Source organism: Nymphalis io, chromosome 17, assembly GCF_905147045.1.
Source record: "Nymphalis io chromosome 17, ilAglIoxx1.1, whole genome shotgun sequence".
NCBI classification, from domain to species: domain Eukaryota; kingdom Metazoa; phylum Arthropoda; class Insecta; order Lepidoptera; family Nymphalidae; genus Nymphalis; species Nymphalis io.
In genome coordinates, this window is record NC_065904.1 from 2,660,726 (window position 1) to 2,686,264 (window position 25,539).

Here is a 25,539-nt window from a genome sequence, read left to right on the forward strand (position 1 = left end):
CTATAACAGCAACTTCTTAACAGAAAAATAAATAAGTTGAAATAGGTCACCAACAACTTGGGTTTGAACCCGTATCGCTCGTGCGTGGAAGTATGGTTCACACCGTTGGGCCAACGATATGGTTATTGTTCAAGTAAAAATTGCGAACTGTATGTACAATATTATAATCTGCGCCTGGAGATTTTATTAAACACCCGCTACAAAAAAAGTTATTCTCTTTGTATCTACTCACTTCACTGTATATTTTTTAAAGTATTTCTTTGTTTTAAAATAAATTACTAGAACTTTAGGTGTTTCTTAAAATCGTTTAATAAAGCATTTATTTTTATTAATACACTACTTTCTTAACTTATTTTGCTTGTAAAATAAGTCACTGCCCTCAGTAAAAGTACCTATATTATATAATTATCGTTTCACCCTTTTGCGTATTAAACTTATTCAAACAATAATGTTTTTATATAGATCACACACTGTCTTTGTTATTTACACATATCTACGTTTTATGATTTCAAAACACAGTCCTTATATTTTTAAAACAATTTTTTTTTACGGAGCTATATACTTCCGTGCGCTTACGTCGATGACACATGTTTAGATTTTACACTGAACATATCACAATAAAAATGTATCATTTGTAAAGCGAGTGGGGTTATGTCTAATAATATTTTTTATGACTGCCAAGAATAAAATTTAATGTTAATATATTTATTGGAATTAATAAAGAAAATAAAGTTTAATAAAGTAAAAATATCACTACAAGCTTCTATTTTAAAGTATGTCAATTCTTGTCCAATCAGACTATGACAAATGAGATTGTTTAGTAACGTTCGCGCACTTTAAAAGATACTTAGAATTTAAAGCTACCGCCGTTTGCGAATGTATGAAGATTCCGTTCAGAATAATTAGTAAAAATTTCGGTAGTTGCTCATTTCTCTCAAATTAAATACACAGTCAAACAAAAATATAATCGTACAATTAAATTCATATATCCTGTATATAAATAAACGAATACGAACTCCACGCGTTTTATCAAAATATATAAAGGCATTGCCTAACAAGCCTTGCCTATTAATGATTTTTTAACATAAGATTCTAATTTATTGATATGCAAAGTTAAAAATATCTGCTGAACGACCGGAAACTGGCAGGTTAATAAGCTAGTTTCCGGTCATTCATTCATTTCGAAAGCAGAACATAGCTACAAAATGTATTGTATGTTTGACGATGTGATAGCTGATAAATGTGCGGAATCCCAAATGCGCCTGCACAGAGCCCTGTCATTATATTAACTTAGTGAACTCTTTACGGTCGTGTCAGTTTTTTTAAATATATAATAGGTAGGCGAACGGGTAAAAGGGTCAGCTGGTGATAAGTGGTCACCACGGCCCATAGGCATTGGCACTGTAAGAAATATTAATTTTTTATTCCTTATATTATTCCTTCCTATTTTGTAACTCGATGTTATGTTTCTTGTACCTTTTTTTTTTCGAGGAGGAAAGGCATTTACGCCTCCAGCCCGGACTCGACCGGGACGGGTATGTGGGACTCACGGGGCAGAAGGCCACCGTCCTACCCACTAAAACCTCCTCGTTTCCCCGCACTTCGTCTCACCGCATGGTGGCGGGGTTACGGGAACGCGTTAGCTCACCACCGTGACCCCGCCTGCGGCCGTCGCTTTGGGTGAGCGACCCGCCGGTTGTTTTTTATTGAGGTGTTCTCCTCTTGGCCCGGCAGGCGAAGGCAAGGCCCTCGGTCCCACCACAGGCTGGCGCCTGGATGGGGAAATGAGTTTGAGAAGGTGGTGACCGAAGTCTGTCCACACAGCATCGCAACGAAAATGGGCGAACCCACCTCTCTTTCCTCACTCTCATCTCCTCCTGTCTCCGGCAGCCCGAAAGGACCCCGGAGACCAACTCCTTCTCTCTCTCTCCGGCGGCCCAAAAGGACCCCGGAGTCCTCCTACTTGCCACGAAGCCGCTCGCTGGTCGACTCTGCGCAACAGAGAAGTACCAGGAGCGGCCCGCGACACTTCCGCCGCGTCAGTCTTAGCCGCGATCGACAAGCAATCCGGAAAAAAAAACATCGGATTGCTGGTCGACCCCGTTGCCCAGGGTGCACCACGTGGAGGTGACTGACATGCACCCCATGTTTCTTGTACCTGTAGATATATACTCACGCACGTATTACTCGCACAAACTTGACTACCTATATATCCTACGCAGTTCTCTAGTCTCCTTTGAGGTGCCGCTGGCGAAATCAGTCAAGTCGATTTTAATATTCGACTGTGATATGTCTACGCAAGAGAAGTAGCAGGGCATAGCAGCTCATTATTTAATATGTGTGATTGCTTTAGGCATAACACATTTAAAACCAATCATGTAATGAATGTACTTCTACCTCACCTAAGGGCTAATGGACGTTTTATAGTATCTTAAGATTTTATCGATATTATTAAAATAAGCATGTCAATTTTTGTTTATACATTTTTATTAGCTATTCCGAATGGATTTCCTATCGTTGACATCTCTGGGACCAACCGATTTCTTTCAAGTGTTTTTTGTTTAGATAAAGTGCTCTCTCAAATGAAGTCGCACTCACTATTCCACATGGTCATTTGTACACTTGCTCCAAAATCAAGCTGGTATAGAGAATTTCTATGCAGAAAAACTCGATCACTCTTTATTAGTCCGAACCGAGATTTAATTTTTGTATTTTGAGTTTTGTAGCGTGAGATTGTCACTATTCATTTTAAATTTTAATAAAACTACTTTAATTTATAAAATGCGTTCAAGTTTTTTTTTTTTTTATAGAATAGGAAGACGGACGAGCATATGGGCCACCTGATGGGAAGTGGTCACCAAACGCCCTTAGACATTGGCATTGTAAGAAATGTCAACCATCGCTTATACAGCCAATGCGCCACTAACCTTGGGAACTAAGATTTTATGTCCCTTGTGCCTGTAATTACACTGGCTCACTCACCCTTCAAACCGGAACACAACAATAACAAGTACTGCTGTTTTGCGGTAGAATATCTGATGAGTGGGTGGTACCTACACAAAGCTCTACCACCAGTAGAATTTTAAATGACACCAAAACTAATCGTACGCATACGCAAAATATTAAGTGTTACAATCTTTGATATTCGTGATACAATTATGAATGATTATACGCCTTTCACTCGACAGGTATGTTCAGATACACTTCGATAATATATCTCAATCAACTCCAAACATATTATAATAATTGCATTAGTCTCTAAGGTGATACTTCGCAATGATCATTATCGTACGTGTATGCGTATAATGATAATATTGTAATGGCATATGAACGGGAGCTAATGATCTTTCGTATTTCGCAAATCTATTGCAAAGTAAACATATTGTGAGATTACGTAAAATATAACTTTATTCATAATATATTTAATAACATTAAACACATGTATTTGTGATATGTAAACGGTAAGGTACTAACTGAGATTTAGAGCGTCAAAGGAGTAGGCGTAAGATTTCGAGCGTCAGATGCCGTCAGCGTCAAGATCCGTTACTTACTCATAAATTCTCGTGTATACCTTGCGTGCATTTTTGTATAATATATTAATAAAGCGAAAAGAATAAATGGAATTTACAATATTTTCAAAAGTTCATGGGGCGGAAAAAATCTGTTAATAAAATAAAATAAATATTTTATGATTTGATTGAAACACAAATTATGTGTGTTCTTAAAATTCAGCACACATACATACATCATACATGCTTTTAAATATTTTCTTGCATAATTCAATCATGATGTCCAGTGTATATTCTCCTTAACATCCAAGAGATGTTTTTCCTCATAATATTAATTAACAATAAAAATTGAATGTTTAAGTATAAAATGAGCAAAAGATTAAGTATGGAAAATCACGTCATATAAGTTTGACTCTTCTGCCCTCACGTACTCCAGCATAGCTTTCGTTTCTCCCCTCCCAACCCAGAGTATAGCGTTCACACTTCCTTACTATCAAATAAGTCACCAAGGTTATACCACATCCGTGACACACGATCGAATTTGCCAAACATCGATCAATTAATTAAGCAAACATAAACTGTTTTACAAATATTTAAACGTATATTAGTTTATGTGATTTGTAAACTAAGCTACTCTTTGTATATACAGACATACATAAATAATATATATACTTATATTATTTATTTGTTAACTATTTTTTATCAGTAATATAATAAAATACTTAACAGTTCACGAAATACATTCAATCCTTCTGTTATATTAAAAATGCTTCAGTGTTTGAAAGTTTGTTACTCAATCATGCAAAAATCGCCGATGGATTTTGTTTAAAAAATACTAAAATAATAAAAATGTATATTTCAAAGCAATAGAAATGATTCTTATATCAATAAATGAATCTAATTAACATATTGTATTATTTTTTATTAAAAAAAATAGTTATTCGATCTGCCAAATGAGGGAACTAGTCATCATTGCCATAGACATTGGCGGTCTGAGAAATATTACCATTCTTTACATCGTCAATGCGCCACCAACCTTGGGAACGAAGTATATAGGACATAACAATGACCCTTCTACCGGTAGTTACACTGGCTCACTTCGAACTGCCACACAACAATACTAAGTATTGCTGATGATGGAATATCTGATGCTCATGCACGACATGCAAAATGTTATCAATAACATGTTTTTTACTCACAACAAAACAAATTTCATGCGATAAAATCAGTTGTAAATGGAATATATTTATAGTATATAATATATTACATATATGATATATAGGAAGGTATATTTAACAGATTAACACCATTGCAACTCTTCGTAATACCGTTTCGCGTTGTGACAACATCGTTACGGCTAGTTTACTGTAACTGCACTGACAGCATTATGTTATTCTTTGTGTTAATATTTGACGAGATGTCATCATTTAATGAGATTTTGTAAGAATTTAAAAGACACTGTTACGTAGTTAGTAGTGTTAGTCAGCTAAGGATTGAAATAATATAAAAAAGCACGGAGTTAGTATGATTTTTTTCGGAATGAATGGTAATTTAATTGTATTTAATATCATATCATCCCATCGTCGTTTTATGGGAGTGAGGGAACAGAGTGAACATGTGCTTGGCAAACACTTGTGCACTGCAATATTTTCTGCCAGCTGGCTATTCTTGGTTAAGAATAGTGACCGTCACCAAATCGATCAGAACTATTACTTTCTCAATTACAAGGGGACAAATTTCATACAGCGTTGATATTTTTATGATTTTTTTGTAATTATTTCTTTTTACGCAAATTTTCTTAATACGCTTATGTACAACGCCAAATCATATTATTAATTTATTTTTGTTATCGTATGACATAAAAAACAAGGGTATTTTTTGTAATAAAAATGTTCTTACACCAAATTCCATTTGATGATGAAAAAATACAATCTAAAATTATTTTCCGTTCAAGAATATTACACATTAAAATGCCGACTATGTAAACCGTTTTAACTAATGAACCTCAGTTGCGTAGTTTTAAGCATTTTCTTCAAGGCCCGAGTCTTGAAGAGCCAATTAATAAGCAATTCATTTCAAAACCACTCGCTGCTCATCCAAGAATTCTTCGTCAATGTGATCTTATCGGTAAACAGCTTGGAATTATTAAAATAATTACCAATTTAAACAAATTTATTATTTTATTTATATATGCAAGTAATAATGTGTTAAAATGTTGTTTGGTTGTTAAGTTAAAATCAACTATAATAAAGTTCTGCTTTGACGCTCGCAACCTCGGTTCATGGCAGTAAATTTAATAAAAAAACTAATTTTTTGTAAAATTTGGAGTCTAGGAAATTTATTAAATTTTACGTATTTGGCAAATTATTTGTTAGTAGTAAGTTGGACGCGTGCTGATGTTTGAGATTATTTTGATGGAAGGAAAAACATTTGAATCCCGTACTATCGTATTTGTCAAAAGAATAACGGCATTTGTACCATCTAATTTATGAAATGCTAATTTAAGTAAAATTAATCATTTTGAATTTAATCTGAACGATCATTGGCCGGCGTCAGCCATTAATAAATTTGACGTCGCTCATCATTTTATATGCGCTGGATTTATGAAAACTATAAGTGAAAGATAAGGACAAAAATAAGAGAACATCGGTTATGTACCATGAAAACTAAATGTTTGTAGCACATATTTTCCAAATAAATTTGGTATATGTGGTAAGATTGCGATAAGGTAGATCCTTAATGATAATTTAACGTTGGTGTGGTTGAGATTAAGACGAATCAAATTATAAGACGCAAGTAAAATTACTATTAGCCTGAAATTAAGACATTACGACAATAATACAGAATTATTAATTTGTAATTTATGTTTTCAGAGTGGAGGGCGCCGCGAGAGCGAGGCGGGGGGTTGCGCGTGCGGCGCGCGTTCCGTCCCCCCTGCGCCCGCACCGCCCCATCCGCTCCGCGCCCTCGATGACATGCCGCCTGTTCTCAGGTTAAACACCATTTGTTAAAATAGTTTTAAGATGTATTTTAAGATTGTATTTTTAATAAGAGATTGACACGTACAAACGTCAATCTCTTATTTAACTCTGTTCATATATTTTTACCCGTTTTTGGTTTACTTCGTTTTCTTTTGACAATTTTTTATCTATTTTAATTCTAGTACTTATTTTAATAAAGTGTTAAATGATGATATTTACTTGATGGTGGGACTTTGCGCACACTCCTCTGGGTAGGTGCTCACTTATCGGATATTCTACCGCGAAGAAGTAATACTTAGTATTGTTCTGTTCCGGTTTGAAGAGTGAGTAAGCTAGTGTAACTACAGGCACAAAGGACAACATCTTTATTCCCAAGGTTGGCAGCAGATTGGCGATGTCAGGAACGGTTAATATTTACAGCGCCAATGTCTATGGGCGGTGGTGACCACTTACCAAAAGGTGGCCTTTTTGCCAGGACACTTACCTATTATATCTAACAAAACGATCGATTTTAATATAATTACTTTGCACTTTAAATAAACTTCCTAGTTCTAGCCGAAGTAACGTAGTTTTGTAATATATTATATTGCCCGGAAGCGAAAATACGAATGAATAGAATCGCAATAACAAGAAACAGTACTCGGAATTCCGTGTATAGAAAAGACGTTCAGTAACCCAACGGCATTTGACAGCATCAACTATTAAGCAATCGTCATGGTGCATTCTATGGAACCGCTTAGCTTCTTACTAAATATAAATACATAGTTATGTCATTTAGAAATTTTATTCAGTTACGATATAACTTTAAAAGTTACGAAATATAGTGTGACATAAACATAACTTTTTGCCAATAGAAACTCTATCCTTTCTCTCCTTTAAAGTAATAACAAATTAAATTAATGTAATAAAAATTAGAATAATGATTTTGTGCCGATATGTTCTTCAAATGTCAAAACTTAACACTGTTGTATATAATCAAACTCAACATATTTTTATGCAAAATTATAATTTAAATTATAGGTCAGTTAAAATAATACTTTTCAAGAAAAAGGTCAAAATACAATTACAGATCTTTATCAAAATTTAAGTTAAAAAAAAAAATTAATCACATGCCTATACAATACTGCAAATTAAATAAACGAAAACCTATATAAAAGATCACTACAGAAAATTACTCAAATTCTCAGACGACAACTAGAAACCATTAAAGAGGTTACAGCTAAGCTATGCAGGAAACGACATATTAGGAAGCCATAATTTATTGTACGCTTAGTAAACAATATACCACAAATCTCTGCGAAATCCTAAAGGAGAAAGGACCGCCGTTCAAACAATGGGCAGTTCTTCAACCACGATGTAGGAATTTACTGATTCATTTAGGATTTAAACAAATATAGTCATACAGATACCCCACGTCTATTGTCTTGTAATAAGAGTTAATTCTTCAAATCTTGTACGGCATAAGTTTGTCGATGTAGAAACCAGTTATGAGGTCAACGACTTGACAATGACTAGCGATTTCGCATGCATCGTGCGTATCTAGATTTAATACATGACAGTAATGATTGCACTTTTTTACAACGCATCTTGCCAATAATGTACATCGCGATCTTATTTCATAGATCTATATTGAATAGTACACTGAGCAACGCGGCCTCCGTCTGCGTTGGACAGGTGTTTGCAAAATGAAATTATGTATGCTCGACATGCAAAAGATAATACGATAAGGCGTTGTTTGTTGTGGGCGTTGTATTGTGTCTAGTTGTTTACTTTACATTAAGTATCGATTTAATTCAAAATGTTTATTGTAGTAATATCGAATATAATATTGTCTAAATTTATAAAATACATTTTCGGTCTTTCTGGTAGTTTATGCCTTTAGTAACTAATAATAATTTGATTTTAGTAAAAATTATTGAGACAACTAATTGAGTATAAAATAAATGTCTTTTAATTCATAGTTAATAAGTTATATCAAAACATCAAACAAAATTACTTTATAATTTACTGATGGTAGAGCTTTTGCAAGCTCGTCTGGGTAGGTACCACCCACTCATCAGATATTCTACCGCAAAACAGAAGTACTTGGTATTGTTGTGTTCCGGTTTGAAAGGTGAGTGAGCCAGTGTAATTACAGACACAAGGGACATAACGTGTTAGTTCCCAAGGTTGGTGGCGCATTTTTGATGTAAGCGATGGTTAACATTTCTTACAATGCCAATGTCTATGTGCGTTGGTGACCACTTACCATCAGGTGATCCTTATGCTCGTCCGCCTTCCTATTCTATTAAAAAAAAAAACTTTTTGATAATAATTATTAATAAATTATTTTGCTATCTGCCCTACACTAATAATATAAATTATGTCTGTCTGTCTGGCTGCACGTCTGTTGCTTTCACAGCTAAGCTAAGCTAATTTTGATGAAATATAGTAGCATGAATCAAGCATGAACCTCAAGAAAGGACTATGCTACTTTTTATACATAAAACCTGTACTTCCCCCCTATAAAATATAATACCAAAATACTTTTAAAATCCTACAAGGTCTAAATCTACTTTAACGAAGTATATTTGTGTTGATTTCTTTGATTGGTTGAAATATAACCTTTATATATTTTATATTAGTAAATTATTTTTTAGAAAAAATATCTTATAACTTGGTTCCTTTTAGGTCGAATCCGCTATACACGGAGGAAGAAGAGCAAGAAGTAGTGATCATCGTTGATGATGACGTGGCGGAGGGCGAGTCGGCAGACGCACCTCGTATGCCTCGGAGAGCACCCTCCACTTCTTCAGGTAAAGAAACAAAACATAACAGAGTTTTTTTACTTATTCAATATCGTTGACGCTAACAGGATTTGTATGAAATTCCGATGATTGTGACTAAACGGCTCTGTTTTTATTCTTGCTTATAGGTACTCTAAAGAAAAAACTTTAGCGTAAAACGTCACACAGAAACCTTGTTTATATTGATGAACGATTTCGGCCAAGGTGGCTTTTCTAAAGGAAGACCACCTACGCAGGAAATATTATATATGCAAATACAAGTGCACTGTATATTCCTTCATTTTCGTATTCATGCGACCTTATATCCGACACGACTGGAAAGAGTTGCAGCTCTGCACCAAAGGCTTCACGAGCGTTTCGAGGCACGGGAATATACTTTCAAATTCCAGACTCAGGGATACCTCTGAGAATTTTTATAATAATATATTTTTAATGGGCCGACCCAGGGAACTTCTGCACTGGACTTTGGGATCTGCGGCCTTATAAGCTAGCCCCTAGTTAAACAAGGCATTCGACATATAGAACTGTTGCAGTAAATTATGACCTTGAAATTATATTCTTATGTACCGAAAAAGGTTTTATTAAATAGTCAGCCTCTTTAGACCAGCATATAAATCAATGCTTAAATGAACTTCGAAATCGAATAAATACATTTTAATTTAGTTATGTTATATAGGTTTTGTTGTTTTTTTTTTTAATCTGTCACCGATATCAGTTTTAATTGATAAATTAATGGATTTAAATCGAATGAATTAAACTTTGGAAGATGAATTCGTGATTCGTGAATCACGTTTCAATTTAACTAAGACAATAGAAATACGATCAATTAATCTTTTTTTCTTTTCAATATTTCAACGATTGATTTATGAATACATCACTACGTTATATAGCAGAACTATCACAGTGATAGTCCTTCGAAAATTGATCGAGAGTAAAAGCATCCGTTTCAAGGTGTCCGCGTGCTGGTTGCGCGGTGGCGACCGCAACCTGGCCTTGATTACTCAATTACGAGACTAGTCCAGATGCTTTGTAATGGCGTATTTATAATTATCATTTTTTGATGTCTTAATTAAATACAACGTTACGTATTTATATAATAGCAGTAATATCAATCGTATTGAAATAATCACTAATATTTTCTCCAGTTAAAAGCTTGCACTAGGAATAAGTAAGCCATTACCACAAGTTATCAGGGGACCTATTAGCAAATTGTCACTGTATACCAATCGACTCGCACGTTAAACGTTTTACTCTGTTAGTAACACAACGATACAATTGCAGTTCGGTCGAACTTGGATCATAATAGAATCGAGAACGTATTGTAACCGATATAAATTAGTAGAATTACAGAATCTGACGTGTAGTTTTCATATCACTATCATACCCGTAAACCGTTGCATTATTGACGCTCAAACGAAGATAATAGCCACAAGTATTTTCTCGTACATTCATTGCACTAGTACTCTATGCGTACTCGAACAGTAATGTTAAACAGCGAAGAGAAATGCGCCTTGATTAATATATGTATTGAACTCACAAATGCATATCAAACAATAATATATGTATAGTTTAAACTAAAATTATAGGATCTTAATAATATTACGCCTATCGCCGTTTCTGATTTTGATCATGTTTTATACGAAGTAGATTAATTATGCAATTAGTTGTTAATATTCTCAGTTGGTAATTACGTAATAAGTATGACATACTCGTAAATGCCTTGCTACTGGCTAGCTTAAAAGACAACAGTTTTTGAGACCCTGGGTTTGAGCTCTTGGATGGGCCAATAAAAGTTATTAAATTTTTCTCGCAAAATGTTCAAACCAGCAGCCCGTTTGGTAGCTGGCAGTATTTACATTCCCGTGATGAGCCGAGATAGTCAAGAGGCAAGACCACATGATACAAACCATCTCCACAACAGCAGAGATGGTTATAGCCCAGCTGTGGGACGTTTACAGGCTACTTTTTTTACACTTCCATGCCTCGGAAAGTATGTAAATCCGTCCATCGACTTATCAAAGTTAGGGAATAGGGAGTGCACTTGTTTGTTTGCTTTTGCACTATAATACTTATTAGGCTTGTTTTCCTCGAGAATGGCCGCTGGTGCCGAGACAGGTTAGGAAAACATCATAATCATGGGTGATATGAGTAAAATAAACACCTCGGGCTTAACGGGCGCTATCGGAATAACATGAACACAAAAATTTAATATATAGAATTATGCGAGTAGGTTTTAAAGGTTTCTAGTTTTCAGGTTAAAAAACTTTATTACTCATGAAGAACCTTACAGTTCACTTATACAATGAGCAATACCTTTTAAATAATATACATAGTTAGTTCCAGTGGTAAAATCTGTCGCAGTACAAGTACATGCCTACAATGAATGAATGTTTTCGTAGACTTGTTGTAAATTTGCTTGGACTCGTACCAGGGTACGGCAGTGGAGGCGGTAGTCACGGTCGGGTGTCACCCAACTTACCAAAGAACGAGCAGTTCGAGCCAGAGCCTGTGAGACGGCTCTCCGTTTCGGACAAGAACGAAGGATCTCAAAGCACATCGGACTCCGACGGCAGTCCAACGTGCACCATGTCGAGGAGTTTGAAGGAGGATATCAGGGCGTGTTTGGGAGGATGCAGGTAAATTGTCTTAAATACGTATAAAAATACTTACTAAATTAGTATTATGATTTCTGTATAGTAAATAAAATCTATGTATTATATATTCAAGACACTTGGTGGTAGGGCCTTGTGCAAGCCCGCCTGGGCAGGTACCACCCATTCATCACATACTAAGTATTGTTATGTTCCAGTTTGAAGGATCGAGAGCGAGTGTAACTACAGGCACAAGGGACATAATATCTTAATTCCCATGGTTGGTTTATTAGTATATGAGGTGTGGTTAATGTTTACAGCGCCAATCTTCCTCTTTTCTTACACATAGTAAGTAAAGAAGAAGTAAGTGGTACATTTGTCTGTGTGCCTACCTATTTTAAATAAAAAAATATTTCTATAGTTAAATTATTTAAACCAACCAAAGAATAAGCTTGAAATCATTTATCGTGTTGTGAATTTATATCCTTATATTTATATAACTAATACATGTGTCATTGTACATCGATATTTTTTTCTCTGTCTCGCAATTCAAATTCCACGTACATAATACTCTCATAGCCATAAATATATATGAATTGCTATATTTACTGTTTTTTTTGTACTATATTTTTGTCTATGCGTAGTAAATGATACATGATCTTCCGTGCTTAAGACAAATTCTCCTCTTTAGTAGGGACTACACAGAAAATCCCCCCGTTAGATGGGAGAAGGATGTCGGCCATGTGGTAGAAGCTGCAATTCGCGGCGCTGGTGGTATAAGCGCTGCGCGAGCTCGTCTTCACGCAGCATTGCTCGCATTGCACGATCCACCGACAAACCGCGGACCAAGTTTACCGTATTGTGGACCTGGAGTCCGACCTGGAGATGTCACCATGATGCCCAAGAATCAGATGTCTTTGCTGGTAAGTAATTTTTTATCTTTCACGAGTTATTGCAATTGGTGCGATTATTAGAAAAATATTTTTTTTTAAATAACCTCTACGTTTTTTACATTTTCACATTTGGATTTTAGATGAGTGTGCGTTTTTAGAAGGTCGATATCGTATATATTTTAATGGCAATCAATGATGTATAAAATTATATTGTTACACAATTGTGTGGTATCATCATTAAATTAATTTAACCACGTTTTATATAATAAAACAGTCGTTCATTGCTCAATAAATTGGAAGACCAATATTTAAGTTTATAGTGGGGAGCCAAACTCAAATACGAGTATTACTAACTATGTGGTACGCAACAAACTGAATTCGGAAACTTAACTTGTTCATTTGGATAAGATCCAATTGGACACGTCATGGTAACCAAGTAAGTAATCGTACTTATTTTTTTTCTTTTGTTCTTAGAAGCGCCATGATCGTCCGCTAATTGTAAGCTATGTAGTCACCCTTAAATGTAATATGGCGCTCTATAGAGGACAAAAAGACCTGTTTTTTTTGGGTTTGAAAGAGCTTAAAAGCACTTTTAAAAAGAATATATCCATTAACATAATAACATCACATATGCATTAATTCTAACGAATTACAAACAATGGAAATTCGTTTCGAGTTAATGCAAACATTTATATTCAATCATTATAATTAATACAATCATGTTGCTGATATTCGCTTAGACTGAAAACGTGATAAATATTAGTTTTTTATTTTTTTTATATATATGTCCTTGGGTCCTCGAACAAAACCAAATTCTAATAATATGCCAAACACTTTCTCTTTTCTAAGCCTATCAAGTAAAGTTAAAAAGTGATAACAAAAGTGAATAAAACTTATTAGATTTTGTCATTCTAATTTCTACAATTACAAATTGTAACAATATTTAAACCCTAAAATATTTAAAATAAATAAATAGGTAAAGGTCGGTAAAAAAATTGTTTCAAGTCCACATTTGAGCAGTTTGTAAAACCTTCTCCCAAACAGGAACGAAGGCCTTAGCCCAGCAGTGGGATATTTACAGGCGATTACTTTTCTTTGTGACCTGCTTCACTCTCCGTCAAAATCACGTCGATCCGTTTTTCCGTTATTGCGTAAAAAGACAAACAAACACTTTCTCATTGATATTATTAAGTAGAGATTAATAATTATAAACACATTAATCTTGTAGTCTGTTGCCTCATTTAAACTTACAAAATAGCAAATTATTTACCGCTTAACAATATTCATTTCTTCGGAAACCAGTAATTACGATGTTAATTACTTTAAAAGTCTATTCAATTTAAATTTAAAATATCTTAAAGAATATTCACACAAAATGGCGTATATAAGTTATGGAAACATTTAATAGCGTCATTTACATACTGTGAAAAAAATTAGTCATTTATTAAAACACACGACTGATTTTTGTTTTTTTATTTTCCATATCTTAAATAAATATGCGGTCGTGTAAATGGGACATCTGATGGTAAGCGGTCACCACTGCCCAATATATATGTCGTTGTAATCAATGTGAAACCACATTTGGGAACTAAGATATTATGTCTATTGTAGTTACACTGGCTCACCCTTCAAATCGAAACACAACAACACTGAGTATTGCTGTTTAATGGTAGAATATCTGATTAGTGGGTGGTGGCAATCTACCCAGACGGGCTTTAACAAAGCCTTCCGCCCCACCATCAAGTATATATAGTATATATATTTACAATAATTGTTGCAATTAATATTTATTCAGACTATTAGGTATGCTTGTCGTTATCTAAATGTATATTGCATCGTTTGTCGAAACGTAAAAACGTATGTACTATGAGTTGTATGTGTGTGAATGTGTGTCAGTGTGTTTGGGAGATTTTATGTTTTTTTTTATTATTATTGAAAATGTTACATGATGATAAAATGTAAGTGCCATAGCTCCTGAGTGCAATTTTCTCACTCTATTTACTATAGAGAACACCATAAACAATTACCATACAGTATAACAGTTGCGTAATTTCTAAGTCACGATGTAATCTAAACTTCGTTAGAGCTGCAGGAAACAATGATTCTAATCTTTGTTTCTTATAATTTGCATTAGGATTCAAGAATGAATCTTTTGTTTCTTTTAAATTAAACGTAATTATGTACTATGTAAATTTTTAAAAATAAATCTAGGCTGTTTTGTCTTTTGATTGGTGTAAGTGTTATAAGATTTATAGAGGACGTGTTTTGCTACCGTAACCGTAACAACCTATGAATGTCCCATAGGGCTAAAGGCTTTCCCTTTATTGAGGAGAAGGTTTGGAGCTTATTTCACCACGCTGCTCCAGTGCGGGTTGGTAGAATAAACATGTGGCAGAATTTCAGTGAAATTAGACACATGCAGGTTTCCTCACGATGTTTTCCTTCACCGTAAAGCACGAGATGAATTATAATCACAAATTAAGTACATGAAAATTCAGTGGTGCTTGCCCGGGTTTGAACCCACGATCATCGGTTAAGATTCACGCGTTCTTACCACTGGGCCAACTCGGCTATAACAATAAAAGTAATCCTTACTAATATAATAAATGCGAAAGTGAGTTTATTTGTTTGTCTGTGTGTGACGCTTCATTACATCTTAACTACTTAACCGATCATTATGATGTTTTGTACGTTATCAGGTGTACAGAAAAGGGTACCAAATACCTCCTTCCTCTAAACTAGTAATTCAAGATAAAATGTATTCACAGCTTAACAGCATATGGGACGCTTAGCGATGTCACAGGTTTGCTTCTAAACCCCTCTCATAGCAAAAGCATGTGTCTAATTTCACTAAAATTCTCATATGTGTATTCCATTAATCCGCATTTGAACAGCGTGGCGGAATAAGCTCTAAAACCTTCTCCTCAAAAAAGAAGAGGAGGCCTGGGCTAAGCCCAGAAGTGGGAAATACACAGGCTGTTACGACGATGTGACATTTATTGTACAATTAAGATATGTGTATTATGATTAGCTGCTGACTTGCTGGCTCTTCATTTAAAACCTCATTCTGAACCGGTAAACGTTAAAAAAAACCATCTTGAAAGAGAATTGTACTTACATAAAAAGTTTTTTTTTTTAATTTCAATGACTGTGAACTCTACAGAACCCTAAATCGAACACATAAAATGACACCGAGAATACATAAAAGCCAAAGTGCTCAAGATATTCTTCAATCTAGATACCTGTCTCGTTCTTAGCGATTACGCGTCGCGAATAAACACTTAAGGTCAATCAATCGAAGACAACGTTTTGCTTTTAAAAAATATATTCGTCTGTAATGTGTTTGTAAGGTTTTGTAATAGGATTTAATGTTGCTTGATTTCTCTATATTATGAATTATAGCTTCTAAAAAAAGATTTAATTTAATTTACTATATACATAAATATTGCGATTACTTTATTCAATTACTTGGCTCTAGGAGGTGTCAAAATTAAACTTTCTCCTCAAAAAGAGGGAGGCGATAGCTCAACATTGGGGTTTTTACAGTCTCTAAGAAAGCGTTTGTAAATTGTTATATTATAATATTAATCAAATCGAGCCGGTTGGCGTGGTTGGTAGAACACTTGCCTTTCACGCCGAAGGTTGTGGGTTCGATTCCCACCCAGGACAGACATTTGTGTGCATGAATATGTCTGTTTGTCCTGAGTCTGGGTGTAATTATCTATATAAGTATGTATTTACAAAAAGAAAAGTAGTATATGTAGTATATCAGTTGTCTGGTTTCCATAGCACAAGCTTTGTACAAGCTTAATTTGGGATCAGATGGCCGTGTGTGAAAAATGACAAGAAAAAAAAAAAAAAAATTCTACAATCGTTCTTGTAGTTCTAAAAAACTCTATAGTTTTACTTTTTATACGGACTCTACATTAAGTCATTCACTCATCATTACTATTAAGTTTCAACCAATTATCCATTTATATTGTTTAATTCCACGCTTTTTATCCAAAGTAAACATAAATGGCTTTACATTGTCAGAGTATAAAAGTATATAAATCAAAATATACTTAGACTTCGCTGTTTTGTTAAAATATAAAGAAGAAATTCAATATAAATATACCGATGCATGTATGGGTGATGTTATATACTTCTGGGGAGATTTACTATGTAAAACATTAATGACATTGTCGATATCATCCTGATCAATTTCTGGATCGGCGGCCATTCTCAACGTTAACTAGCTGCGGAGGAGATAATGTACTCTAACACTCCTAGTCTGATGGGACTGTATGGCGACACGACTGGAGTTAGCCTTCTGATCTACTTTCAGGCGGCTACTTTTAATAAATTATTGAAAAAAAACCCCATACCATTTATTAGCTTGACTTTGAAATATTAAGTCATCATTCAGAGGTACAGATAGTTGTTACTATTATACTTAATACGTTTATTAATTAACTTTATAATTTTAAAGTAAAACTTTTAATAGCAACTTGCATAAGCTTTTTTTTTTAATTTTATGTCATAGGTAGGTTAGAGGGGCAAATGGGTTACCTGGTCACCACTGCCCATGGATATTGGCGATGTAAAAAATATTAACCATTCCTAACATTGCCAATGCGCCCCCAACCTTGGGAACTAAGTTGTTATGTCCCTTGTGCCTGTAATTACACCCATTCACCCTTTAATCCGGAGCGCATCAATACTAAGCATTGCTTTTTAGAGGTAGAATATATGATAAGTGGGTGGTACCTACATAGACGGGCTTGCACAAAGATCTACACCTAGTAGAGTCTGGTCTAGTTTTGGTATATATATATGGTTAGTTTTCCAATAAAATAATGCTTTTGAAGCAGACTAATGAAAAACAGCAAACAGTGCTCATAAAATTATTTGTAAAGTAAAATATTCGAAACTACAGTTTACATTGCAATTAATTTCAATTCCTAATAAAGCATCGTGACCTTTGATTCCGCAAATTATGTTTGCATTTCCAAATATCGTCATCATAAATGTCATGTTTCTTGTTAAGTGGAGTGTATCAGTCAGTTCGAGTACACTTTTAATTATTTTTTTTATAGATATTTTAGTAAAAAACCTGTTCTATATTGAATATGTTTTTTACTGGCTTGTCAATATTCAAGCAAAGCTCAGGATGAATTCAATGTCAAATGAACAGATAGATACATACTCTTATTTGTACACTACACACATAAAATACATACATTTACTGGTGGTAGGGCTTTGTGCAAGCCCGTCTGGGTAGGTACCACCCACTCATCAGATATTCTACCGCAAAACAGCAGTACTTGATATTGTTGTGTTCCGGCTTGAAGGGTGAGTGAGCCAGTGTAATTACAGGCATAAAGGACATAAAATCTTAGTTCCCAAGGTTGGTGGCGCATTGGCTATAAGCGATGGTTGACATATCTTACAATGCCAATGTCTAAGGGCGTTTGGTGACCACTTACCATCAGGTGGTCCATATGCTCGTCCACCTTCCTATTCTATATATAAAAAAAAACATAAGTACACACGTTTGTGTAATAAGGCGGCCTTTTCGTTTAATAGCCATTTCGTTCAAACAATCTTAGGGTTGAATTTTTTAGGCGGGTGCAAAAATAAATATGATTACACATACACAAAAATAATAATGTGCAATTACACATAACACACACAGAAACACATGTATTTGAGAATATATTCATACACATAAATATATATACTATACATAATATATACTATACATAAATCATAAAAAAGCCAAGATGGCCTAGTGGTTAGAACGCATGAATCTTAACTGACCATCGTGGGTTCAAACCCGCGCAAGCACCACTAAATTTTCATGTGCTTAATTTGTGATTATAATTCATCTCGTGCTTGACGGTGAAGGAAAACATCGTGAGAAAACCTGCATGTGTCTAATTTCATTGAAATTATGCCACATGTGTATTCTACCAACCCGCATTGGAGCAGCGTGGTGGAATAAGCTCCAAACCTTCTCCTCAAAAGGGAGAGGAGGCCTTAGCCCAGCAGTGGGACATTAACAGGCTGTTACTGTTACTGATAAATCATAATGTACAGCAGTATATACATTTTAACGTAATAAAAAGTAAATAATTATCGAAATATTATGTAAAGAAATGCGGTCTTGAACTCACTTCGATCGGATCCCATCGTTCCCATCAGACTTTGGGAATAAAGGAATATATTATAGACTATGTTGGAACAATAATATATCCTGAGCAGCTGGCTAGTGCTTGAGACAGGCCGTGATCGGAATTCGGGCCGGAGGTCATTATAATTTGTGTAGTTTTTTTTTTCAAATATGGTAGGTAAGCCTACTGGCAAGGGGCCACTTGATAGCAAGTGGTCATCATCATAGACATATCAACTTAAGACGTGTAAACTTGTCTAGTCTTTGCTAGTATGATACATCGTCACATACTCAGAATACAAATACGGATCGTGAGCTAAATGCAATAACTGAATTTCCATTACCACTGTCGTTATTGCTATTATTTCCACGTTCAGCAATGACCCACTTGGCAAACAATTGAAAATGCTTAAAAAATATTTTTTCCCAGACTTAAAATTAAGTTCTTTGAAAAATAAGACGAATGACTTTTACTAATTTGCTTCATTTTATTATTAGCTTTATTGCTGAATAGCAATACTTAGGATTGGATTACGGTTTGAAGGGTGAGTGAGTTAGTATAACTACAGTCATAAGGGACATTTCATCTTAGTTTCCAAGTATTATGGTAGATGCGGTCGGCGCGTGGTTTATAAATAAAAGAAACCAAATATCCAGTTCGGCAGCCATTTATTATGTCCGTCCATATTAACAATCTTTTTTGCCGCCCTTCCTAAATAACAATGTTGCCAAGTTAAAAATATTAAAAAGAGAGTTACCACTTAACAGAAAAATATTACGTCATACTTATTTATAAATTATAACAAAATCAATGAAATATGGGGAAACAAAACAATATAAATTAAATATAATATTAATATGAAATATTTATCAATCCCGTTAGTCACTAATTGCAGGTAGTTTAGATAGGTTTGTTACACAAGGTTAGTGGCACATTGGCTATGGCAAAAATTTCAGGAATGGTTAATATTTCTTACAGTGCGATATGGGCGGTGGTGACCACTTACAATCAGCTGGCCCATTTCCCTGTCCGCTTACATAAATTAATAATTAAGAATGGGATGCATTCAAGTTTATCATGACTTTTCTTATACGAATTATTAAAAAAATTGCTAAATGATTAAACAGTTTGAGCAGTACCCAATGCCCAAGAACCAGAAATGTCTTTTTTTAGCAGTATGTGTAATTAGCATACAGAAGGACAAATGATATAATGGTGATAATTTCTATAAATTTGATTTTCAATCAAAAACGATAGATACGAGTTGACTGACGACAATTTAAACTAAACAGGTGAAAGGCGGCACCGCGGCAATGTCATGAAGAGATATGATAAGGATTTTTCAACGAAGATCTTAATATTAATATGATTAAATGTCATTATTAATTGTATTACAATTAATAATCAACAGTAAAAAAGTATACTTAAACTTATACCGTTTATTTGCAAACTTTATTGCAGAATATTCAGGAGGTAAAAAGCGTGCAAAGGTGGTCTTATCGCTACAGTGAACTCTTCCATACAAGCTCTGTGACAGAAATATAACAAAAAAATAAATAAAAATAATTATAATTTAGCAACTATATCTATGTCAATAAAATAAAAACATACAAACATATTATAGTGATAACAAAAAAATAGACATTTCTAAATGAAATACATATAAACGTGTTTATATAAACACATTATGTCAAATGGATAAATAGTATTTTTTAACTTTATATTTAAATATAACTATCGACAGAGAACGACAAATATCAAACTTTTATTTGGAAAACACTTTTAAATTTATTCTTTTTTATAAATTGATATGATACGATCACCTTTACCTGTTTTAATCATGACATCACACACTAACACCGTACTATCACTTGCTACTAAAAACTACAAGAAACGAAAGCAATACAAAACAACCCAAGCAAAAATCAATCTTAATTACAAACTATTGGAGTCCATATTGAAATAAAAATAAAAAATTAGCTGTTTACGCGCGAAATTATTACACCGAAATTTAATTGCGGAAGAATCAAGGTAATTTGAGCCTAATTACATTGTGATAGATGTGAGAGTTCCGTATATATTAAGTTTTTACGTTGATATGCAAAACAGTGGACGTGTTGCTACACTACGCTCTTGAACTACATTCTCTCGCAAATGCAGTTGGAACAAATTGTGGTGATAGTTGGGCAACTGGTCAAGGAGTTAGAGGATTATCACCGTTATAACATTGAACTTAAGGATTTTTTTTCCGTGCTATGATTAATTAGACACCATAAGTAACATTTATATCACGAATATAATTTTAAACCTTTAATTAATGTTGTAATAATTAAAAATAAATTTATATAATTTTTTTTTCATTTTTCAATTTTTCTCTAGTTTTATTGAATGTAATGGTATTCCTTTTTTTAAATCAGCCATTCTTATTGTTTTTAATACAAATAAAAGCTTGTCCATGACCCAATGCTGGGCTGAGGCCATTTTTCCTTTTGACTATGAATATATTTCAGGGATTTCAATCTAAAATATCCAATTGATACAGCAGACTACTGATATACTTAATTTATACGAATTAAAAAAAAGAAACTGCTATCCCATAGATAATCTTTTGGCTTTTCACGTAAGATGCAATGCCATATGAATATCATGGGTCCTTATATTGTAAAGCACTTTCAGAAACTTATATAAAAATCTTATTTATAAATACGGATAATGTTTATTGATTTGTATGTTTGTTATCAGCCCGGCTGTACAGATTCTATTCTTTGGCGTTGAAATTATTTTAATACCATTGGACGGAGAGATTCATATTAAGTTAAATATATAATAATTTATTAAGGTTTTTGGAATATTGGCTAAAATATGACGCTGATTGTTGAAGATGTCAGGAAATGTCATAATGGAAGCTTTACTGACGTTCTATCTAAATCATTAGAGTTATACGTTCTATTTAGAACATTATTCTGCCCGCGTGAAACCTTTCCCTAGTTTATACAAAATCAATGAATACTAACCCTACGCTTTAACTGCATATCTGTTCATGACTAGATCTTATTACGAAGTGTTCCAGTAATATAATATAAGCCGGAAGCCTCGCTAATTGTGGTTTTGAATCTTGACCACAGTCTTGTGATGTATGTCATTCGTGTTGCTATGGATAAAACACTCTGTTATACATGACATTCGGGTTGTCATACAAAACTGACTCTTGAATAAACTAGCTAGCAAATGGACATGTTTTTCTTATTATCCACAAATATCTTAAGTCACATTATCATCCTGTTTGACCACTGTGGGAAAAACTCTAAAGGTTCACAGCTGGCAAGGCTTCCGACTTATATTATTACTTTGAAAACTTTGTAATCGGATCTGGTTATAAAAAGATATTCTGTTAAAGCGTAGAGGTAGTATTCGTTATTATTATTATTATAGAATAGCTATCCGTAAGGCTAAGGGTGTTGTTAGTATAAATATATTATAAATAAACTAGTAAAACATATTATATATATATACTAGCGTTTTACCCGCGTCTTCGCTCTCGTCATAGTTCAGATTTGCTAAATAGCAATTTCCATAGCTCTGTGCCGTCAGCCATCGCCTTTTTAGTTGTTCTCCATATTTGACATGACGAAATCATAAAAATTTCTTATTAGATTACTATAATACATTAATCAATCAGTCAGTACAGGGTACTCAAACGATTGTGACGTGTCGTAAATAAATATATAGTATTTCTTCGGTCTTTGAGTATTGGCTAGTCTCATACCTGGATCCGTCTCTTAATAATAAACGCCTCAGTATCTCAAGTTATACTATACGCTAAAGCTCTTTCATAAAAAATGAAGGATTTTCATCCTTCGTTGGTGCCTTTTCCTTTCTGTTCTTCTGTTAAAGGAAATTTCATGGTGCTGGCACCAGTAGTTTGGGCTTTGCGTTTATATATCCAGTCAGTAATCTTTACACTTAAATATAATTAAAAAAATACGATAATTTTTTTTTTATATTCGCTGGGAGGGCAAATGACTCTACTCCACCTGATGGTAAGTGGTAGTAGAGTCCAAACGCGACGACGGTCAGTACAGACGGGAAAAACGTTCTGCACTAGCCGCCTTCGCCTTGCCGGCCCGCAAGATGCCTCTTCACGCCTCGTTGAAGGAACCCGGGTTGTAAGAGGAGGGGAACACGAATAAGTTTATTACTTATTAGCCAATAATATTTATAATAGCTTATAATTTCATCCGTTAAAATATATTAAATCCGATTAAAAAAATCTCTTTAAGATAAAAAAAATAGTATTTTAAGTTGTTTGTTTAGAGGTATATATTTATTAATGATCTACATATACTTATAGCGCTGTTTAAAGTTTATTCATTTAAATTTATACTCATATTAAATTTAACTAGTAAGTGAAGCAGAGACCTCCTCTAATCTCGAGGAGTTTCTTAAGATTTTTCATCTTGGGTCGGATTTACACATAACAGATTAATTTGTAATATGTTGCAATGTTTTCCTTCGCCGCCGAGCACAACAAGAATTATAAACACAAATGAAGTATGTAAATAAAAATGCACTGTTTCTTGCCTGGGTTTCAATCATTACCACAGCGAATGAGCCGTCTCGATTCTATTGAATTGAACTGTTATCAATTCAAAATTCAATTAACTTTTTGCGTAGTTTCTTAATAATACGAATATCGCCCTAATGATTGCCGGCATTAAAACACTTTTTGTCCGATTATAATTGTACAGAAGATACTAATGCATATAATAGTCATTAACCCAGCTAATTTAATTACATAAGTGTTAATAATACAATAAGCGATTTGATAGTTGAGTTTAATGCTTATCGTCGTAGGTACTACAGTTGTATATAATCCTTATTGATTTATGTGTTTTTTCTTTTTAAAATTTTTATTCAACAAGTCTTCATAGCATATTCCTAATAAGAGGAATGACTAAAAAAACATCCTTTTTGAATTTGCAATTACACATACTATATGGAACTCTCTTCCAGATAACATTTTCCATAATAATGTTACAATAAGATCGTTTAAAATCAGAGTTAAGCAACACTTTCTTTCCACTTAAGTTTAATTTATTTTATATGTATGTATATATATATATATTTTTTTGTATCTATGTAAGTTGAATGTATATATATATTATAGATGATGGTATATATTAATATATTTATTTGTATTTGGTGTGTAATATATTCATTTATCGTTAAGTCTACTTGAATTTTATAATATAAAACTAATTGATATTGTACCTACACCATAAATATGTATTACAAATACTCTCCACTAGATTCAGGGTTTCTGGAAGAGATCTCTTGTTAGAGATAAGTTATCCCTTTGTACACATTTTTCATTTATATAATTTTCTGTATACTCTGTTGGTACATAAATAAAAAATAAAATAAATAAATATATTATTCAGTTTATGACGTCATGTAATAAATAGACATAATTAATAAGTATCGTTTATTACGACACGAGGAGATAGTTTTCGTATTAAATTAATGTAAAAAGGTGACAAAGTACACAAGGCGGCGACCGCCAAGCTGCCTTGCCGCGGGCAATGTTGCGACGCGAGACTCGATTTTATATTTGATGGAATTTTTTACACCAACGTGTAAGACTAAATGTCTACTATAATAAAAGCCGTAAATGTTCCACTGCTGGGAAAAAATCTCCTGCTGAGATGGTTTGGATCAAGGACGTCATGTGAGCAAGATTAATTCAACATGTGAGAAGTCAGTTTTTTTTATCGGATTTCGACTCACAATGTACATAGAGTGCGGCAAATGCGAGCTATATTTCAGATTTCACTCTCGTGTCCCTTACACGCCAATGCGTGATCTCATTTCTTTGCTTTTTCTTGTTGACCATATTTTACAAAAATATTCTGTATATAATTAAAACTTTAAATTATATTAACAACTGCAAAATCAACGATTGGCAATATTTTTTATACTCGCTCTTAAGATCCCCACGTTCTATGCACCAAGTCACATCGGATCTCGCAAATTTAATTAACAATATCATGATACAAGGATTTGTTGAATAAAATAGCTTCACTAATTATACATGTTATGTGGATTAATAGCCTTATAATGCTATGCGCTTTTAAATACTTTAAAAGCGAATGTATTCTAACTTTAAGCGAAATCAATTAAGGAATAGTATATATCAAATGACGAGATGGCCCAGTGGTAAGAACGCGTGAATCTTAACCGATGATCGTGGGTTCAAACCCGGGCAAGAACCACTGAATTTTCATGTGCTTAATTTGTGATTATAATTCATCTCGTGCTTTACGGTGAAGGAAAACATCGTGAGGAAACCTGCATGTGTCTAATTTCACTGAAATTCTGCCACATGTGTATTCTACCAACCCGCATTGGAGCAGCGTGGTGGAATAAGCTCCAAACCTTCTCCTCAAAAAGAGGAGAGGAGGCTTTTAGCCCAGCAGTGGGTCATTCACAGGCTGTAACTTTAACTTTAACTTTATATATCAAATATCAAGAGCCGAAATGGCCCAGTGTCAATATATCTCTCAAAGGTACCGAGTTCATATCCGAGCAGACATCACTGAGCTTTCATGTGTTTATAGTGGGAAA

The 25,539-nt window shown here is 34.0% G+C and overlaps 1 protein-coding gene across 3 annotated transcripts in view; it reads left to right on the plus strand.

Moving 5' to 3' along the window:
- LOC126775016 (uncharacterized) overlaps window positions 1–25,539 on the plus strand; it is a 68,627-nt gene that overhangs the window by 23,844 nt on the left and 19,244 nt on the right. For 2 of the 3 annotated variants that reach the window (XM_050496731.1, XM_050496730.1), the window contains exons 2-5: window positions 6,383–6,501; window positions 9,161–9,285; window positions 11,708–11,912; window positions 12,559–12,790. In XM_050496731.1, coding sequence (XP_050352688.1) covers window positions 6,485–6,501; window positions 9,161–9,285; window positions 11,708–11,912; window positions 12,559–12,790 — 579 coding nt within the window. In that variant the 5' untranslated portion in view covers window positions 6,383–6,484. The remainder of the gene's footprint in view (window positions 1–6,382; window positions 6,502–9,160; window positions 9,286–11,707; window positions 11,913–12,558; window positions 12,791–25,539) is intronic. The other variant, XM_050496732.1, reaches the window with a different exon arrangement.